The sequence below is a fragment of the Branchiostoma lanceolatum genome, chromosome 14 (genome assembly GCF_035083965.1).
Source record: "Branchiostoma lanceolatum isolate klBraLanc5 chromosome 14, klBraLanc5.hap2, whole genome shotgun sequence".
Lineage (NCBI taxonomy): Eukaryota > Metazoa > Chordata > Leptocardii > Amphioxiformes > Branchiostomatidae > Branchiostoma > Branchiostoma lanceolatum.
This window is the reverse complement of record NC_089735.1, coordinates 6,136,486-6,152,327: the sequence shown is the minus strand read 5'-3', so window position 1 is coordinate 6,152,327 and position 15,842 is coordinate 6,136,486. Positions and strand designations below refer to the sequence as shown.

The window sequence follows — 15,842 nt, the reverse complement described above, 5'->3', positions numbered from 1 at the left end:
GAAAATGTCAAATCATTCAACAAGAAAAGGAGTGTGATATACTAGTAACCTCAAAAAAGAAGTAAATTTTGTTGCATAGCCTGTAGAAGAGTGAGCTACAATAATTAGCAAATAAAAACACTTATGTAGACAATTTGATTGACCAACTATTGAGGACCAATACACAAGGGACACAGACTACCAAATTTTAAAGCCCCCTTTGGTATTGTTGACCTGCTTTTTCAGTACTCTTTCAATATTTGATATCTAATTAGATAAATCATCAGGAATTGAAGCTATTCAATGTTCATATCTAGTTCAAAATACCAATAACACATTTCAATCCAAGTCCCATCCAATACCCTACAGAAACTCAGTAAAATATCCAGCATAACAGTACATACTTATCAAGTTTTGACTACTACAAAATGTAGTACCATTATACTGGTTTAGGAGGATTCCTAAATACTATTGCATCACAGCAAGAAGCATTCATTAGCATTAATCAATGTACACAAACATCTGGTGACAAGTCTCTTTATTTCTGCTATTGTTTCCTTTAACTGTACACATGATAAACCTTTTCATATCTGCAGGGCTCAAATACGTTTTCCAAAAGTAAGATCAGCAATCCTATGGCATCCCTATAAACTCCTTGGACATTGAATGTCAGTTTTACAAATCTGTCCCTCGTAACAGCAATATTTAGTTCCAACTGGGCCTAGTATCTGGATGTGACAAATGCAAATTTCACTTTCTCTACAGAGCAGTTTTCTATCCTTAAACAAGAGTGAGATGTGAATATTCTTGTCAATAGTACACTCAGTACACTTGCGAAATCTTCCGTATCTTTCCAAGAAAACTATACATTGCAGTCATCATGTCACAAACACTCCACGTATGTGCAAGCGAATAACTTTTCTATGTCTTGATGTTCTGTTAAAAAAAATTGCAATGGAAATTAAGAGAAAGATTTCTGGTACTCTCTAATCTTCAGCTCCTTTCTTGCCCTGCATGTCTTGCTTCAGTCTCTCCTCAAACTTGGCAAACTCTTCGTTGGCAATACTGTCCACTTCATCTTCAACCTGAGAGATTATTAGAAAAGCACATACAATGAGAGAGGTATCTACACTATGGAAGCAAGATTGTACAATGTAAGATTATCGAACCTATAGGTTCCGAGCCCAACACTCTAACCGTTACGCCACACCAATGCCACTGAACAGTCTTTTAGGACTAAAAATTATAATTTCCAGGTTTTAAACAATACAAGTTGCTTAAGAAATTACTCATTTTGTCAATGATTCCGCAGATATGAGAGACTGTACTGGTACTACCTCTTCCACCCCCTGCACCTCTGCATTAGCATTTCCAGGTTTTAAACAATACAAGTTTCTTTAAAAGATTATCTATTTTGTCAATGATTCCGCAGATATGAGAGTACTGTACTGATCCTACCTCTTCCACCCCCTGCACCTCTGGGATGTAGAACTGCAGCATGTTCTGTACGCCGCTTCTCAGCGTGACCACGGAGCTCGGACAGCTGGAGCACGACCCCTGCATCTTCAGCTTCACGACCCCCGTTGCCTGGTCAAACCCGACGTACACGATGTCTCCCCCATCTTCCTGTACTGTGGGTCTGGTTTTATAAAGGAAATGATATAAATGTTTTCACCCCTACCCACACCAATCTTTCCCCGTCTGACACTGAGAATAAGAAAGGAAAGGCTAAGTCAACATACTTCTCCAGGGACAGTAATAACTGACCTGATCCTGGTGTCCAGTAGCTCTTTAATCATCTGTACTGTCTCATCATCATCTGGGTGGATGACTAGAGGAAACAAACAAAACAGGTGTTCTAGATCATTAAAAAAGAATCTTAAGTCCTTATTCATTTGTTCATGTATGTACATGTATTTTGCTTTATTCATTGAAAAGTTCTCTATTCACTTCAATACCACCATGGCATATGTCTTGCAACAAGGATAAATCTGAGATTGCCCATATTTTCTTTTTTACAGTAAAACTATCACAGTCCTGAATCCTGATATTGTTGAAGACAATATCCTTGGGTGTTGACAAGGTGCCATTATTGAAAGTGTGCAGTAATTACAGCAACTACTGTACACATGTGCGTCCACTGCTCCTGAGTTCACAATTCATGTCATCGTCAGACTCAGTCACCAGAGAGAAGAGTTTGCAGTGTGAAGACATCAGTGATGGGGAAAACTGACCTGTATCCGATGGAGGGGGCTCATCTGTAAGGATGGGAAGTCCACTGGCAAAGAAGTCCATGATGGTGGCAAAGATGTCGGGCTTGAGAAGCTGCCAGTCATATGTGTCATCGTCCAGCTGAACATGAAGAGGACAAGAGCGTCATCAGTTATGTTTTTAGGATGATATCATGTGCTAGGTAAAAACATCAGCAATTTTCAAGTGCTACAATTGAAAGTACTTATTGTTATCAAGGTAACTAACTGTATCAAAATGAAATGGGTAATTTTTTGCAGCCTATTCGTTGTATCAATATTGACACTTCTTCTGTAATACAATACTTAAACACTAAATTTGACCAGATAAGCTTGCCACAACACTTGGATGATAGGTATGAGCAGGTAGATAACTGATGGCACATTACTTTTAGTTTTATGATAGAGTTAAATCTCATTTAATAAATGGTACTAGTAGTTGATTTAATCATTCCTTTGTACATGTATATGAACAGCAAACTTCAATTCCACATCATTATGGCACATAATGGTCTAAGTATATCTGAATTATATACCTTATTGAATTGCTCACCTTTGTGACAGTGACGAAATCCCTCCCAAAGAACACACCAGACACACCTTCAATTCTGAAGAGTTGTCTGAAATAGAGAACAGAAAGAGTAAATGGATCAGAATTGGCTCTGTAAAGATATACCAAGTGTACTTCTCATACATTTTCACTGACAAAATGAAAACAAACTTGGCAAAACAAACTTACTAGCACAAATGTACATTCAATTAATTCCTAGCCATTAGAACCATTTACCTACTTGAGTAGAGAAGGAGAATACATATTTTGAACATTTCCCAGCTGAAAAGCTCACATTGCTCAAACTTGAGTCAAAGACCTCTTTCAATAAGAATGCATTACCATATGTATGAGTAGTGAGTACCAGTATGTTAACATAGACCATTTTCCGAAGTCTCCCTCCCGTGCAGACCAACCAAAGAAGTCTTAATTAAACCTCCTTGCACCAACCTGGCCAGAGGAGAAGCATGTGCTGAGCTGTGGTTGGGGAAGTCAAACGTTCCAGTCTCCAGAACATCACAGCCTGGCAGGAACTTCAGACTGTTGGGGTTTGGAGTCTCCTGAGTCTGGATAAACATGGTTCGTGCTGCAGCAATGGCATCAACACAGAGAACAGTAAGCAAAACATCCATGTTATGTCAAGGAGGTTAAATCCTTGGTTATTCAATTGTCAAGCAATCAATGTGTTAATGTCTGATGAAGAGTATCCAGTACATGGAAGCACATGTAGCTTCCAATACTATTCACTGTATTTTCAAGTTGGGAATTTTGCTGTCAACTTGCGAACTTGTACACAAAAGGATGACAGCATTTCCATTGCATTGCGCCTATTATTTCATCCATGAACACAAAGATACCGGGAACTCTTGATTTTCCCTGTGCACCAAAATCTAGATGACACAAACTTGAAATAATCTACAGTGTATGGGAGGGAGGGGGTTCTGAATGTTACTAATGTTAGCCTGAGTGCCAGCTTTTTCAGCTTAAGTTAACCACACTCTTCTTTCATTTTGAGGCTACCAGCTTCAACTTGCTGAAGACTTTTGTAGCCCATGTACCGACTGTAAGGTTTGGACCCCCGGGGCATGCCCCTACTCTTTTTCAAAAGGTGTGGTGGGTTCTTTAATCAACGTGCGTGGGGTTTGGCTCTCCCCAAACACAGGACCTCCATTTAACGTCCTATCCGAGGGACGTCCCAATTAAACCTAGGCTAGGTACTCATTTTCACCTGGCCTGGCCTCAACCTGAACACCTTCTGGGAGGCAGCCAGAGACAGATCCACCTGGAGGACCATATGCAGAGGCGCTACGCTCCCCTTGGGAGCATGCGGCCATGAGTGAGTGAGAGTGAGTGAGAAGTGAGGAAAGTTGTGTAAAGTGCCTTTCCCAAGGGTGTATCCTCTGGGTTATGCCACGCAACCCCACCCCATCTCTCTGTTGCTCCTGGCAGAGAGAGCACACTAAAGCTAAGAAGGCTGGCACCATCTGCATGTTGCACTGACCCTGCTGCTGCTGCCCCACCCATGACAACACCACTGGTCTGGTCAGGATAGATGGACATCCCTCTGGCCCTGGTACTCTCTGTATGCCACTGTAAAACCGTCCAGGTCTGGAAGAGCAAGAAGCAAACATTATAAAATACATGCGTGATATGTCAGACAGCTAATCATATAAGTTTTATAGTTCTATAAATGTTATACAGTATTTATTTCTGGTGACCTTACATAACCCTCAGATTGTAACGTTAGTCATGTCCGGAACAAGGTGGTCACAGCATATAGTGGAGTGATACACCTCAATCACGATAGAATGCATTCGTATGAGTTCTTAACACAAAAAAAGCGAAGATCATACAGCTGACATTACTTCATTGGCTGGAATAACTATTATGGAAAATCTTGTGCGCAGTTTCTCTTCACACACACACCCCCCTCCCTCATCCACTGTCAGACGAACGACATTTTCTAGCATATCTTTAAATAAAACGTTGCTTCACATCCAGCAGTTTGGACCCAATGCACATCCCTTCACCCCAGGTTAACACCGAGAATCCTTTAACTTACAAACATCGCTTCGGAGCGGAGAAATCACGCAAGAAAGACCGAAATCGCAGCAGACGCAATCCGCGGGCAGCCATTTTGTTCGTCTTCACCTTGTACTGTGACGCCACCTATCGTATGTCATCAGCATTGCAGGTAATGTTAGATGAAGCTCAACGATTTTTCATCTCTCCATGCAGATTGATCAAATAATGCATTTAGCCATTATATCTATTAGCTGTGCTGCATTAGTTGTATCGCAGATGAAGGAATGAACAGCATCTATCAACAGAACTGTATCGTGTATAAATAGCTGTCTTGAGGGGCCGTTACGAGGGAGGGGGGGGCAAGAGAGTAGCTTGGACGATACTAACAGTCAATGGAGAAGCAATCATAGTAAAATAAGGGACTGTGTACAACAACGTCGCTTTGCTAAACATAAGATTTTATGCTGACACTGTTTTACCATACTTTAAAGTCAAAGTGTAGAATTCAGTATTTTTTGCCCCTCGTTGAATTCTTAGATGAAGAATTTCAATGCACATTTCATGTGACATACCCACAGTTGTTATGGTATGTTCCCACTCGGATTACTGTCGTCTGCAAATCTTCTTCCACAACGCAAAGATGGCAGCTCTTCAGTCGGATGGTCCTGACAGTATTCCTCACATATTTCCACCCAAGGTACGAATTCCATGTAAAAGATAAGTTCAGTTTTTGAGAACGTATACCTGTAGGATGTATGCTAAAGGTACAGCTCATTTTGATATGTGTACCGTTTCCTGACGGCTGAAGATTCGGGCCAGTTTAGTAGACACGTGAAGAGTAAATTATGTTTGCATTTGCTGCTGTGGTAGGGAAATTATGTCTGCTATATCCTGCATTTCTGGAATCTCCTAGCACTATTTGGTTGTTAACAACGATACTTAGCAATGGTTACGGTCGTAGGAATTGTAAACCGTCCAGTTAGTGACCCAGGTTTGGTAAATAACGGTACAATTTATAACGGGACGGGGGGTTTTCAGTTGGGAACTCGGAGTGATTCCATATGGTGTCTGGTTCCAGGGTCACGCAAGCCGTGACCTATGGCGAAGTTTTACTGGTTTGTTAGAGGAAAAATGGGTCAAGTAAAATGAAAGTGCGCATCAGAATGATAACAGGTTCATAAATTATGATTTGGAATTGTCGTTTTGACAGCATTCTGATGATCTGCTAATCACGCTGAAACCTGGAAGGGAGTGAAGAAAGGCAAAAGCTGTTGACAGGATGTTCCTGTCAATATTAAAGAATTTTTGGCATTATTGACAGGATTTTTCTGTCTATAAGAAATTGGCTTTATCAACAGGATGTTCCTGTCAATATAAAAGAATTGGCACCATTAAGATCTTTTGTGCCACTATTGACAGGATGATCCTTTGATAACCTTGTGAATAACACACCTCGTGAATCTGTCAAAATATTATAAAGGATGTTTTATCATCTACCCTAACCCTGAGGATGATCCTGTAAAAAACATTCTTTTCCTTTGTTTACATATCTTACACCAGATGCTGTAGTGTGTTTTTAATCGGCTTTACTTCCATTGATGCACATTACAGAAGATTTATGTTTAAACAGCTGTGTTGGGAACAAATTTCTGTCTTTGTCCCAAGGTTTTTAGAAGCTATGCTAATAGTGTGGAATTGTTTGTTATGGCTGATATCTGATCATCATCCCATATAGCACCTGTTGAATTCCCATCTTTCCAACCATCCTTCCTGATAAAAAAAGATACTTTAAGTTTAAGTAAACCACAGACAGATAAGAAATGAGGTACCATATCCACTTAAAAGTTGGGTGTATATTTCAGTAAACGTTACTGTGTCAAACCTGTCACTTTCTGTTGGGTCAGTGGGTAGTCAACCTTGTCATTCAGTAGACTGTAGAACTGATCACACATTCAACCTTGGCATTCAGTAGACCGTAGAACTCACCACAAAAGGACTAGCTGCAAGATTAATGGTCTTTGTTACGACCATGCAAGTGCTTGCTTTGTGTAGGCTTTCTGATGAAGGGATATAAAGTATCCTTGCATATGCACTGGCCAAAAATAAACATGAGACATATTTTGTGTTGCTTCTACTCTAGGACTAAGGTTTTATGATGAGTTATAGTTACATGTAAGATCCAAAACTTCGCATATCACCACAATTTTTTCCCCTCTGATTTCATTCACACTCACAGATTTGTTTGTCTATATAACTGAGTATCTAACCTTGACCAAATATTCCTGACAGCATGATTATTATACAAGTGTACCGTGTAAAGCTACGAAAATGCCATATTTTCCTGTTTGCGTTATTTTGCTCATGTTGACCTTCTTCAGAGGGCAACAATTATTTATATTTTTAAACCAGTCCAAAATCAATGCACACATACAATAACTTGCTGTGGCCTTAGGATAGGTTTTGTATATTGCTATTCTAATCTTAAGTGTGAATCTTTCTCACACAACACAACACCATGCCATGGGTGTTTGGCTGTGTGAGCCCTGGCTGTCATACATGTAAAGTTACGTTATGCTGCCCCTGATGTTTAGAGAATCAGTCCTTTTCTAAAAGAGTTGCTCATTAACTGTTGCTGACGTGGCACCTTTGTTGTTAGATAATTAAGTTATAGAAAACCATTTGCCCTAAAAAAACATGCACCCACCTGTAAGGTGAGTCATGATGTAAGGTAACTTAGGCCACTTCAATTTAATTTGCCTTGTATCAGTGGGGAGAGTAACAAGGAAAGTGTTGCACGCTGGTTCACAATCTCCTTAACCCTAGGATGAGTGTGCTAGCTCTTCAAATGAAAAGTTATATCCCTATCATGGCCCTGCTGCCTGTTTACATACCCCACTGCTTTCTCTTCAAGTAGAAGAGGTTGGAAACAGGCAGGCATCTGGAATAAATTCAGATGGATTTGTAAGGGGAGACATTATTCTCCCAGTAGTGTTTGAGGTCAAATTTTCAAGATAGGGGTAAAAGTTTTCCTTGCAGTCAGAACTCCTTTTTGATAAGTACATGATATATGATTGTTTTTGCTCATCTTTGTACATGTGTATGCAATAACGCTATGCTTAGGAACAGACAGGTGCTTTGTTCCTGCTTGTTTTATCAGTATCCAACTTGGATGTCATTTGAAGACTACTGGATTTGAAATGCTGCTACAGGGCCATAATCAAATCTTCATTTTGCCAACTCCGCCTAACATACCAATCCATCCACAACTTCTCAAGTTTATGCTGTTTATGAGCAAACAAACTGATGCAAACACACACACACACACACACACACACACACACACACACAAATATTGCCGAAGGTAATATTACTTAGTATGTTGTATCATTGGTGGTGTGTTGTGATGTGACATTGTGAGCATGTTGTGATTTAAATGTCCACTGACCAGCTTGACCCTGATGTGTCAGTTAGAGTTGGGTTTTATCTCTCCTGGGTGCCCACAATTGGTCTACAAGTCTTTCATCTCCTACTAGCTGAAGGCTGTTTGACCTGGGGTTTACCCACCAAGTCAATATGGGTAGAAATCGTGGGAATGTGGGAAGGATCACAGATTCCCAGGTGCAGACATGCAGTCCTGAGACTATATATATAGGAAGACTAGTACATTTTACCTCCATGCAAATGGAGGTATTGTTTTTAGTCTGTGTGTTTGTGTGTGTCTGGTTGTGTGTTTGTGTTTCCGTAGGTCTTGGGAAGACGAAGGTCAAGGTTGATTATGGGCCCACTGGTGCGTGACCTTGGTACTGCAGCAGAACCTCTGGTTTTCATATCTCATGTTCTGGAAAAGCTATGGTCACAATTTGTGGGTGGTAGATAGCTCCTGTGCTTAGGAAGAAGTGAAGTGTAGTTTGGACTGCCTAGCAGTTTGTTCTGGAACTGCATGTGTATTATTGTTGAAATATTCAACAGGGGATAACTCAAGAAAGGAATAATGGATTTTCATGATTTGGGGCATGCATATAACTCAGTCTCAGATAAAGATGTACACAAAGAAATGCAAACTACCGTATGCAAATAAGGACTTTAATTGCATAATCTAATCAATGACGAAATTCTATAATTCCAGTGTCTCCCATAATAGGACTTTGATACATGTACATATGTGTATATTGATGTAATACGTAATTCATGGCAGGTGGAAAATCAACTCAGATTATGGGCCTAATTTGCATAATTGTGACAGAAACATAGTGGTAGCCCCCGTAGCTACACAGATTCAAACATCACACTGTAGTCTCTACAATGAGATATTCATGTATTTTTATGGATGTCGGACACTTCTACCCAGGCCCCTTTAGCAGGCTTTGCCAACTCGGCCCAACACCATGGTTAACTCGGCTCAGCATCCTAACCCTAACCCTGGCCAAGTTGACCAGGCTGCCCGGTGGAGTTGACCAGGGTATTGGGCCGAGTTCCCTGGGCCAAATTGATAACCTTCAGAGCATTTATCATCTAGTCAATATTGGTGCTGTTTGTTTCCTTTTTGCTTTGTTGGACAAACAAAGTTCAACCTGCGAGTGCTCATTCACTTGAACTTGATAGAACAAATTGCATCCAGTCGTGCAAAGTTTCCATGTACGCCGATGATACTATTTTATATTTTGCGGCGCGAAGCTTTCACACACTGGAGAAAACACTCCAAAGTGATTCAACCCGTCTTTCCCATTGGTTTGCTGCTAACAAACTTTCTTTGAACCCTACAAAGTGCAAAACAATGCTCATAGGTACACATGGAATGAATGTGGCCAATATAAAGCTTAATATTACACTAGACGGGGCCAGACTGGAACAAGTAAATGCTTTCAAATACCTGGGGGTTACCATTGACAACGTACTTAAGTGGAGCTATCACTTCGAACACATTTTCAAGAAACTCGCTCAGGTAATTGGCATCATCAAGTACGTTAAGCCATATGTCAGCAGTCAGGCTCTTCGGTTAATGTATACAACGTTATTCATACCCCACATAAACTATTGTAGCACGGTTTGGGACCAGGGAGGGAAGGGATACCTTGATAAGCTTGAAAAGCTTCAGAAAAGAGCAGGTCGGGTAATTCTTGGCTGTGACCGGTACACTCCCACATCAACCCTTCTCAACACACTAGGATGGCTCCCCGTAGCTGAAATTCACAAGAAGAGTAAAGCTACACTTGTCTACAAGGCCCTTAACGGTCTGACTCCTCCCTACATCACTGCAATGTTCACCCAATTATCCCATGTACACACCCATAACACCCGCCTAAGGGCACAAGGCGGCCTTCAGTTGCCAATGACACATTTGGAATACAGAAGACGAGCCTTCTCGTCCTCGGGGGCTGCACTTTGGAACACACTACCACAACATCTTAAATCAGCCAGATCACTTCCACTTTTCAAACAGCTATATGATGTCCACTGCCTCCCTGCTAAACATTGACATATGTATACAAACTCCTTTCTAGTCGACTATGTTATGTTTGACGTTTGTAGTGACCCATAATTTTTGACATGAGTTTTCTTATGATTTAACATTGATATGCAAATTCACTTCTTGTTTATTTATATTTGAGTTTAAGTCATTGTTTTGATTCTTCATCATTATGTTTTGGCTAAATATTTCTAATCTATTACGTTATCGTTATTTCATTTATTATCTAACTCAGGATTTCTGCTTGTTGAATTAGTTATATTTTTAAGTTAATTCCTGTATTATTTGTTATTATTTGAACTTTTATTGTTGCTATGTACTATTATGTAAGGGGTTGAACCCCCCAGGACTCGTTGAAAAACGCCGCCAGGCGATACTGTATTCCTGGATAAATAAATAAACAAACAAACAAACAAACTTGATAGAAAAGGTTAGGCAAATTAGAAAAATCCAGTCACATCTGGAAAGGACGTACATGTACTTGAAGTTCAAGTGAACATGTGGAACTTGAAAGTAGACTCTGTCAGAAGGAAGGTGATGTATTGCATGCAGTCTTCAATGTGTACAAGGTCTAAGAGCCTTATTTGTGACAGATTCCCTTTGCACACTAGCCTGGGTGCCATCCAAGATTACTACCAGGGCTCCTGTGTTTGCTACCCTGAAAAAATCAAGGTCCAGACTGCTGGTGCTTCCCTTTACCCGAAACTCCTCTCAAGAATTTATGATCGGCTCATGTTTGTGTCTGACCTCCCATATTTGTGTGTCTGTTACCAATTTGCCCGCAGGAGTACGCTTAGGTAGACTGGGCCTGGGAGTTACTGAGTATTCTTACATTACTGAGTGTCAGTTGAGATTTCTTACATTTGTAATTAGTTTCCATCCCGGATAATTGGTGAACAGGGAATTCATTGTCACTACACACATTGATAAATCCTTGTACCCTAAAAGACTTGCAGACTTACACTAACGTACTGGTATTAGCAGTATATCAGAATCTGGATCTCAGCAAAGGGAATTATGAAATATAGATGTAGCTCACATATATCTTTCATGCATAATTAATAAAAATCCGTTCAACTACTGTACCAGTACCAGTATTTGCTCACGGTTAATGGATAATAATTAATATGCTTGTATTTGATGCAGCTCACATTTATCTCACCTGCATAATTAATCATCCTTTTTAAATGCGACAATTTGCTGTATCCTGGTATTTTTCGCCAAAAATTTTGTTTGACATTGTAGATTTTTCATGCTAAACTTTAAGATTTGATATCTGCATGATTCCACTTTCAAGTTTTGGACACTCAAAAGGCATTTCTCCCAAACAGAAAATCATGAAACGACTAGTCTTATTTTAACAGTATGGTTGATCAAGGATATAACCTCCTTGGGTTGATTCAACTTACCAAACTACGTTCTAACTGATTCCTCTTTTCTCGTGTTTGCAGGTTGTTTACATACCCTGAATGGCAGCCACTCAGCTGGGCAGTTCAACTCAAGAGTAAGCAGCGCCTCCATACATCATCCTGTAAACTGCAGGATATACCACATGAAGTGCTGGATTCAAGGTTCTTGGCGGCATATATGCTGATGGAAATCCTGGTGACCAATGCGATGTTTTACTGTTGACTTGCCTTACATTGGATTTCTTTGTAGGGCTTGTTCATTTACACAAAAGCTTACCAGAAATTATGCCTAAAAGAGAAATGGCCATAGAACAATTGGTCACCAGGTACCTGATACCAGTGAAACAGTAGATGTTAGTTACCTTATTGAAAACTGCCCAACCCTTTTTTTTGGCTAGTTGTTTTAAATTAGCATGTTTGCCACAATGATGCTTAGCAAATTCAAGCATCTACCTCTCAGTACACGCATCCCCATACTTCTCTTCTTGCTGGGGCTGGCAGTCTTTACTTCTCTGCACTACCTGAACTGTAAGGTAGGTGGCAGCAATGATCCAGAGAGCAGGAAGGTGGTCATGGACTATCAAGACAAAGACTACTATCTCACACTTCTCAACGAGCGTGAGGAGCAACACAAACAGTACGTCGCAAGTTTGAAGAAACAGATCAGTGAGCTGAAACTTGAACTTGCAAGACGGACGGAAAAGATCAGTAAGGGTGCCCAACCAGTAAACGATGTGGTCCAAGTGTTTGATGACCATGTCAATGACAACGATGACTTGAATGACTACCTACAACAGCAGATTGACAAGGCAGAAGTCCGACATGGCTTCCGTATACGCAATGAGTATGAGATCATACCGTTCAATATGTTCACGCCACAGCGAATATACCAGCTTGAAATGGGACTGTATCGTCATCCTGAGGAAAAACCAACCAGGAAAGACAAGAAAGATGAACTTATTGAAGCAGTGGAATATGCACTGGAACTCCTGAACAGCCAGAAGGCCAAGGAAAGCAAACAGTTTACTGTAAATGACTTTGTTGAAGGGCTTTATCGCACGGAGAGAAACACAGGCACCCAGTATGAGCTCTTTTTCCGATCAGGGGTGTCAGGCAGCATTCACCGTATGGAGATATTCCGTCCATTTGGGCCACTACTGCGGGTGAATTCCGAGGTCTTTGAAACATCAAAGGCCACCATCAACATCATTCTTCCCCTGGCAGGACGCATGGAGGCATTCCGGATCTTCATGCAGAACTTCAGGGAAGTTGGGCTGAAGCACGACCGGAGGGTGTTCCTCACAGTGGTGTACTTTGGACAGGAACACTTACAGGAGGTAGAGAACACTCTAGAAAGCATTGGCAGGGAAACAGGCCAGAGAAGTTACTACAAACTTATTGCACTCAACGAGGAGTTCTCCAGGGGAAAGGGACTAGAGGTCGGAGCTAAAGCCTGGGACAAGGGTAATGTGCTTCTGTTCTTCTGCGATGTGGACATCTGGTTCACGCTGGACTTCTTGGACCGCTGTAGGTACAGTACAGTGGCAGGGAAGAAGGTGTTCTATCCCATTCTCTTCAGTCTTTACAACCCCAGCATAGTGTACGCCCAGGAGAGTCGGATCCCTCCCTTGGAACAACAGCTGAGCGTGAAGAAGGACACAGGGTTCTGGCGAGACTTCGGTTTTGGTATGACCTGCCAATATCTCTCCGACTTCCTCAACATTGGAGGGTTCGACCTGGACATTAAGGGGTGGGGAGGGGAGGACGTGAGCCTGTACCGTAAGTACGTGAACAGCAACTTGATCGTGATCCGAGTCCCGGTAAAAGGACTGTTTCATATGTACCACGAGAAGACATGTGACGTGACACTGTCAGAGGAGCAGTATAGGATGTGTATCCAGTCCAAGGCTGTGGGGGAGGCTTCACATGCCCAGCTGGGGATGCTGGCATTCAAGGAAGAGGTACAAGCACATAAAGCCAGCAAAAAACACTGAACAACTCCAACATCTTGTTATAAAGATCATTTTGTGCATAACTAACACCCACAAAGTAAAGCACCTGCCAACAAGCCTCTTCTGATCCTTCTCAATTTGAAATGACCTGAAACTAAGTCACGTAACCTAAGCGGAATTGTGACTTCAGCAAACAGATAGGAAGCTGGTTGGTAAGTACTTTACTTTGTGTATGGAAATAATGTAGAGAGAATCTTTACAATGTCCATTACCGTAACAGATGAACTTTTGATTTCCAACATCTGTACTCAAGCAATCCTGAGCATGTGTCAATTTGCAGTATAGAAGGACATCACATGATGACAGAAGCTGTGTGGACATTAGGAAAAGTCAAAAGTTAGTCTGTAAAAGTGAAACGAGATCCAAGTGCCTGAGAAATTTTATTTGGTTCTGATGATGTAATGTTGTACTTGTAGTTATTAAATGAGTGTCATGTTCATTATTACTAAATTGCGTACAGTATTTGTAAATGATAGACTATTCCTCAACAAGGAAGCTGTTCCATACATGGATCACTCACTGTAAAGGGAAAAAAGCTATATATAATGTATAATGTCACGCTTCTGTTTATATATGTATCATCATCATTACATGCATTTAGCCAGGGTAAGATCACTCTATATCATCGGATGAAAACAAAAATGTAGATAGGAGGGTTAAGAAATGCATAATGAAAGCAGCAAATAATAGAGGAATTTTTCTTAATTCTGTTTGAAGCTAAGTACCAGAGGTATGTTTTGAAATGTCCATGTTTATTTATGCATCATAATACATGTTATTGTGTTAGCTGTTATTCAATTGGTTTTGAAATCAGTATCAGCATGGACTTGCAGTGTCACCTAGCAACAGTTACTATATTGCAGATGGGGACCAGTTAAAGTTCATTGAAAACCCAAGCTACATCTTAAAAAATCTATATTTTCACCTAATGATTGATTTGCTTGAATATTGACCCCTTTTTTTTAACCTTTCCACAACAGAAACTTTTTTCAGAGAATTTTGAGTTGCCAAACCATACAAGCCTATCATCAACTGTTTTATTTTTAAATAATTTGCTGGTGCTCAAATTTGTATCATACTTATTATATATATTATTCATATTTTTTCAGTCACATAAAGCAGTATTTAGATTAATCAATACAATTTTGACAATTTATGCAATATAAGTATATTGTGATATCCAGTGTAAATGTTACTTACCAATTCCAACAACAAACCTTTTCCAAAGAGTAGACATACATTTTCCTCTTAAAGGAAGTATAAAAACAGAAACTACCTCTAGAAGTTCTATTGTTCCAGCTTTAATGGGTTGGTCTGTAGTCAATTTTAACTGGCTCAACTGTTTTCCTTGACTATTTAATTTCAGCTCTCTGACAGTTCAGGAAACCATGGTTTTTATATTAGACAATGTGAAGGTATGAAACATTGCTTTGATCCATGTGAGAAGTAAAGGCTTGTGTTGATGTTAATCTGTTATGTAACATGACGAGAACATCAGGTTGGTTCAGTGTCATAGTTCATCATTATACCTTCTGTCAGTCTTCTTTGGGAATATGTACAGCATTATCAAAGTACAATGGCATGTACCCAGATGTCATTCCATAGATGTTGAAGCTGAAACATCTATTCCAGGCTGGAGTATAAGATAATACAATGAGATATGGGACATGGAACAATTTTATCGTCAAAGACTGCCAATTTGGAAGCAGATGCATGGTAATTGATGTAGCAAATTTGACGATGACATGTCATACTTAGTAATCTTGTACTTAAAACTTTAAGGTAGCAATATTTTGTCATGGTAGTAGAAAGTTGTCCTTTTTTGAAAGCCCAAACCACATGTAAATTGCATGTACCTTTGTTACTATTTGAAGAAGAAAGAAAAGTCCAACTACCGATGAGTTTTTTCCGTGTAGTATGTTTTAAGCATTTCATCCCATAGAACATCACGAATTCAACATCTCCATTGGTGTTGACAATGTACATTCAATTAGCCTCATCCTATCCCAATACAGCAAACATGTAGTGCTGATTAACCCTTATGTGTCTAGGGAACACTGTAAATTCACCTTAGTCACATTTCAATAAAAACATGTACAAGAATTATGAAAGTACCTATTGTTTCTTTCAGACACATGGAAACACACACAG

At 40.2% G+C, this 15,842-nt stretch overlaps 2 protein-coding genes and 1 long non-coding RNA gene across 4 annotated transcripts; 2 read left to right on the top strand and 1 right to left on the bottom strand.

Moving 5' to 3' along the window:
* Positions 1-500: 500 nt before the first annotated feature.
* LOC136448317 (NFU1 iron-sulfur cluster scaffold homolog, mitochondrial-like) lies at positions 501-5,041 on the bottom strand. 2 transcript variants are annotated; one of them, XM_066447712.1, is made up of 8 exons: positions 4,930-5,041; positions 4,280-4,386; positions 3,229-3,364; positions 2,782-2,848; positions 2,214-2,331; positions 1,747-1,810; positions 1,438-1,618; positions 501-1,064 (listed from the first exon to the last, which is right to left on the bottom strand). In XM_066447712.1, exons 1-8 carry the CDS (start codon positions 4,965-4,967, stop codon positions 966-968), a joined length of 810 nt encoding a protein of 269 aa, XP_066303809.1. In that variant the 5' UTR covers positions 4,968-5,041; the 3' UTR covers positions 501-965. The 2 variants fall into 2 exon arrangements, with proteins under 2 accessions (XP_066303809.1, XP_066303808.1); XM_066447711.1 differs by having other exon boundaries at positions 4,841-4,992.
* Positions 1,717-3,054, top strand: LOC136448318 (uncharacterized). The gene is made up of 2 exons (XR_010757860.1): positions 1,717-1,832; positions 2,001-3,054. It is a non-coding gene; the product is annotated as an uncharacterized lncRNA (long non-coding RNA).
* Positions 5,042-5,186: 145 nt separating the features above from the next.
* LOC136448316 (chondroitin sulfate N-acetylgalactosaminyltransferase 1-like) lies at positions 5,187-15,794 on the top strand. The gene is made up of 2 exons (XM_066447710.1): positions 5,187-5,500; positions 11,722-15,794. The coding sequence occupies exon 2, from the start codon at positions 12,093-12,095 to the stop codon at positions 13,671-13,673; it is 1,581 nt and encodes a 526-aa protein (XP_066303807.1). The 5' UTR covers positions 5,187-5,500; positions 11,722-12,092; the 3' UTR covers positions 13,674-15,794.
* Positions 15,795-15,842: the final 48 nt, after the last annotated feature.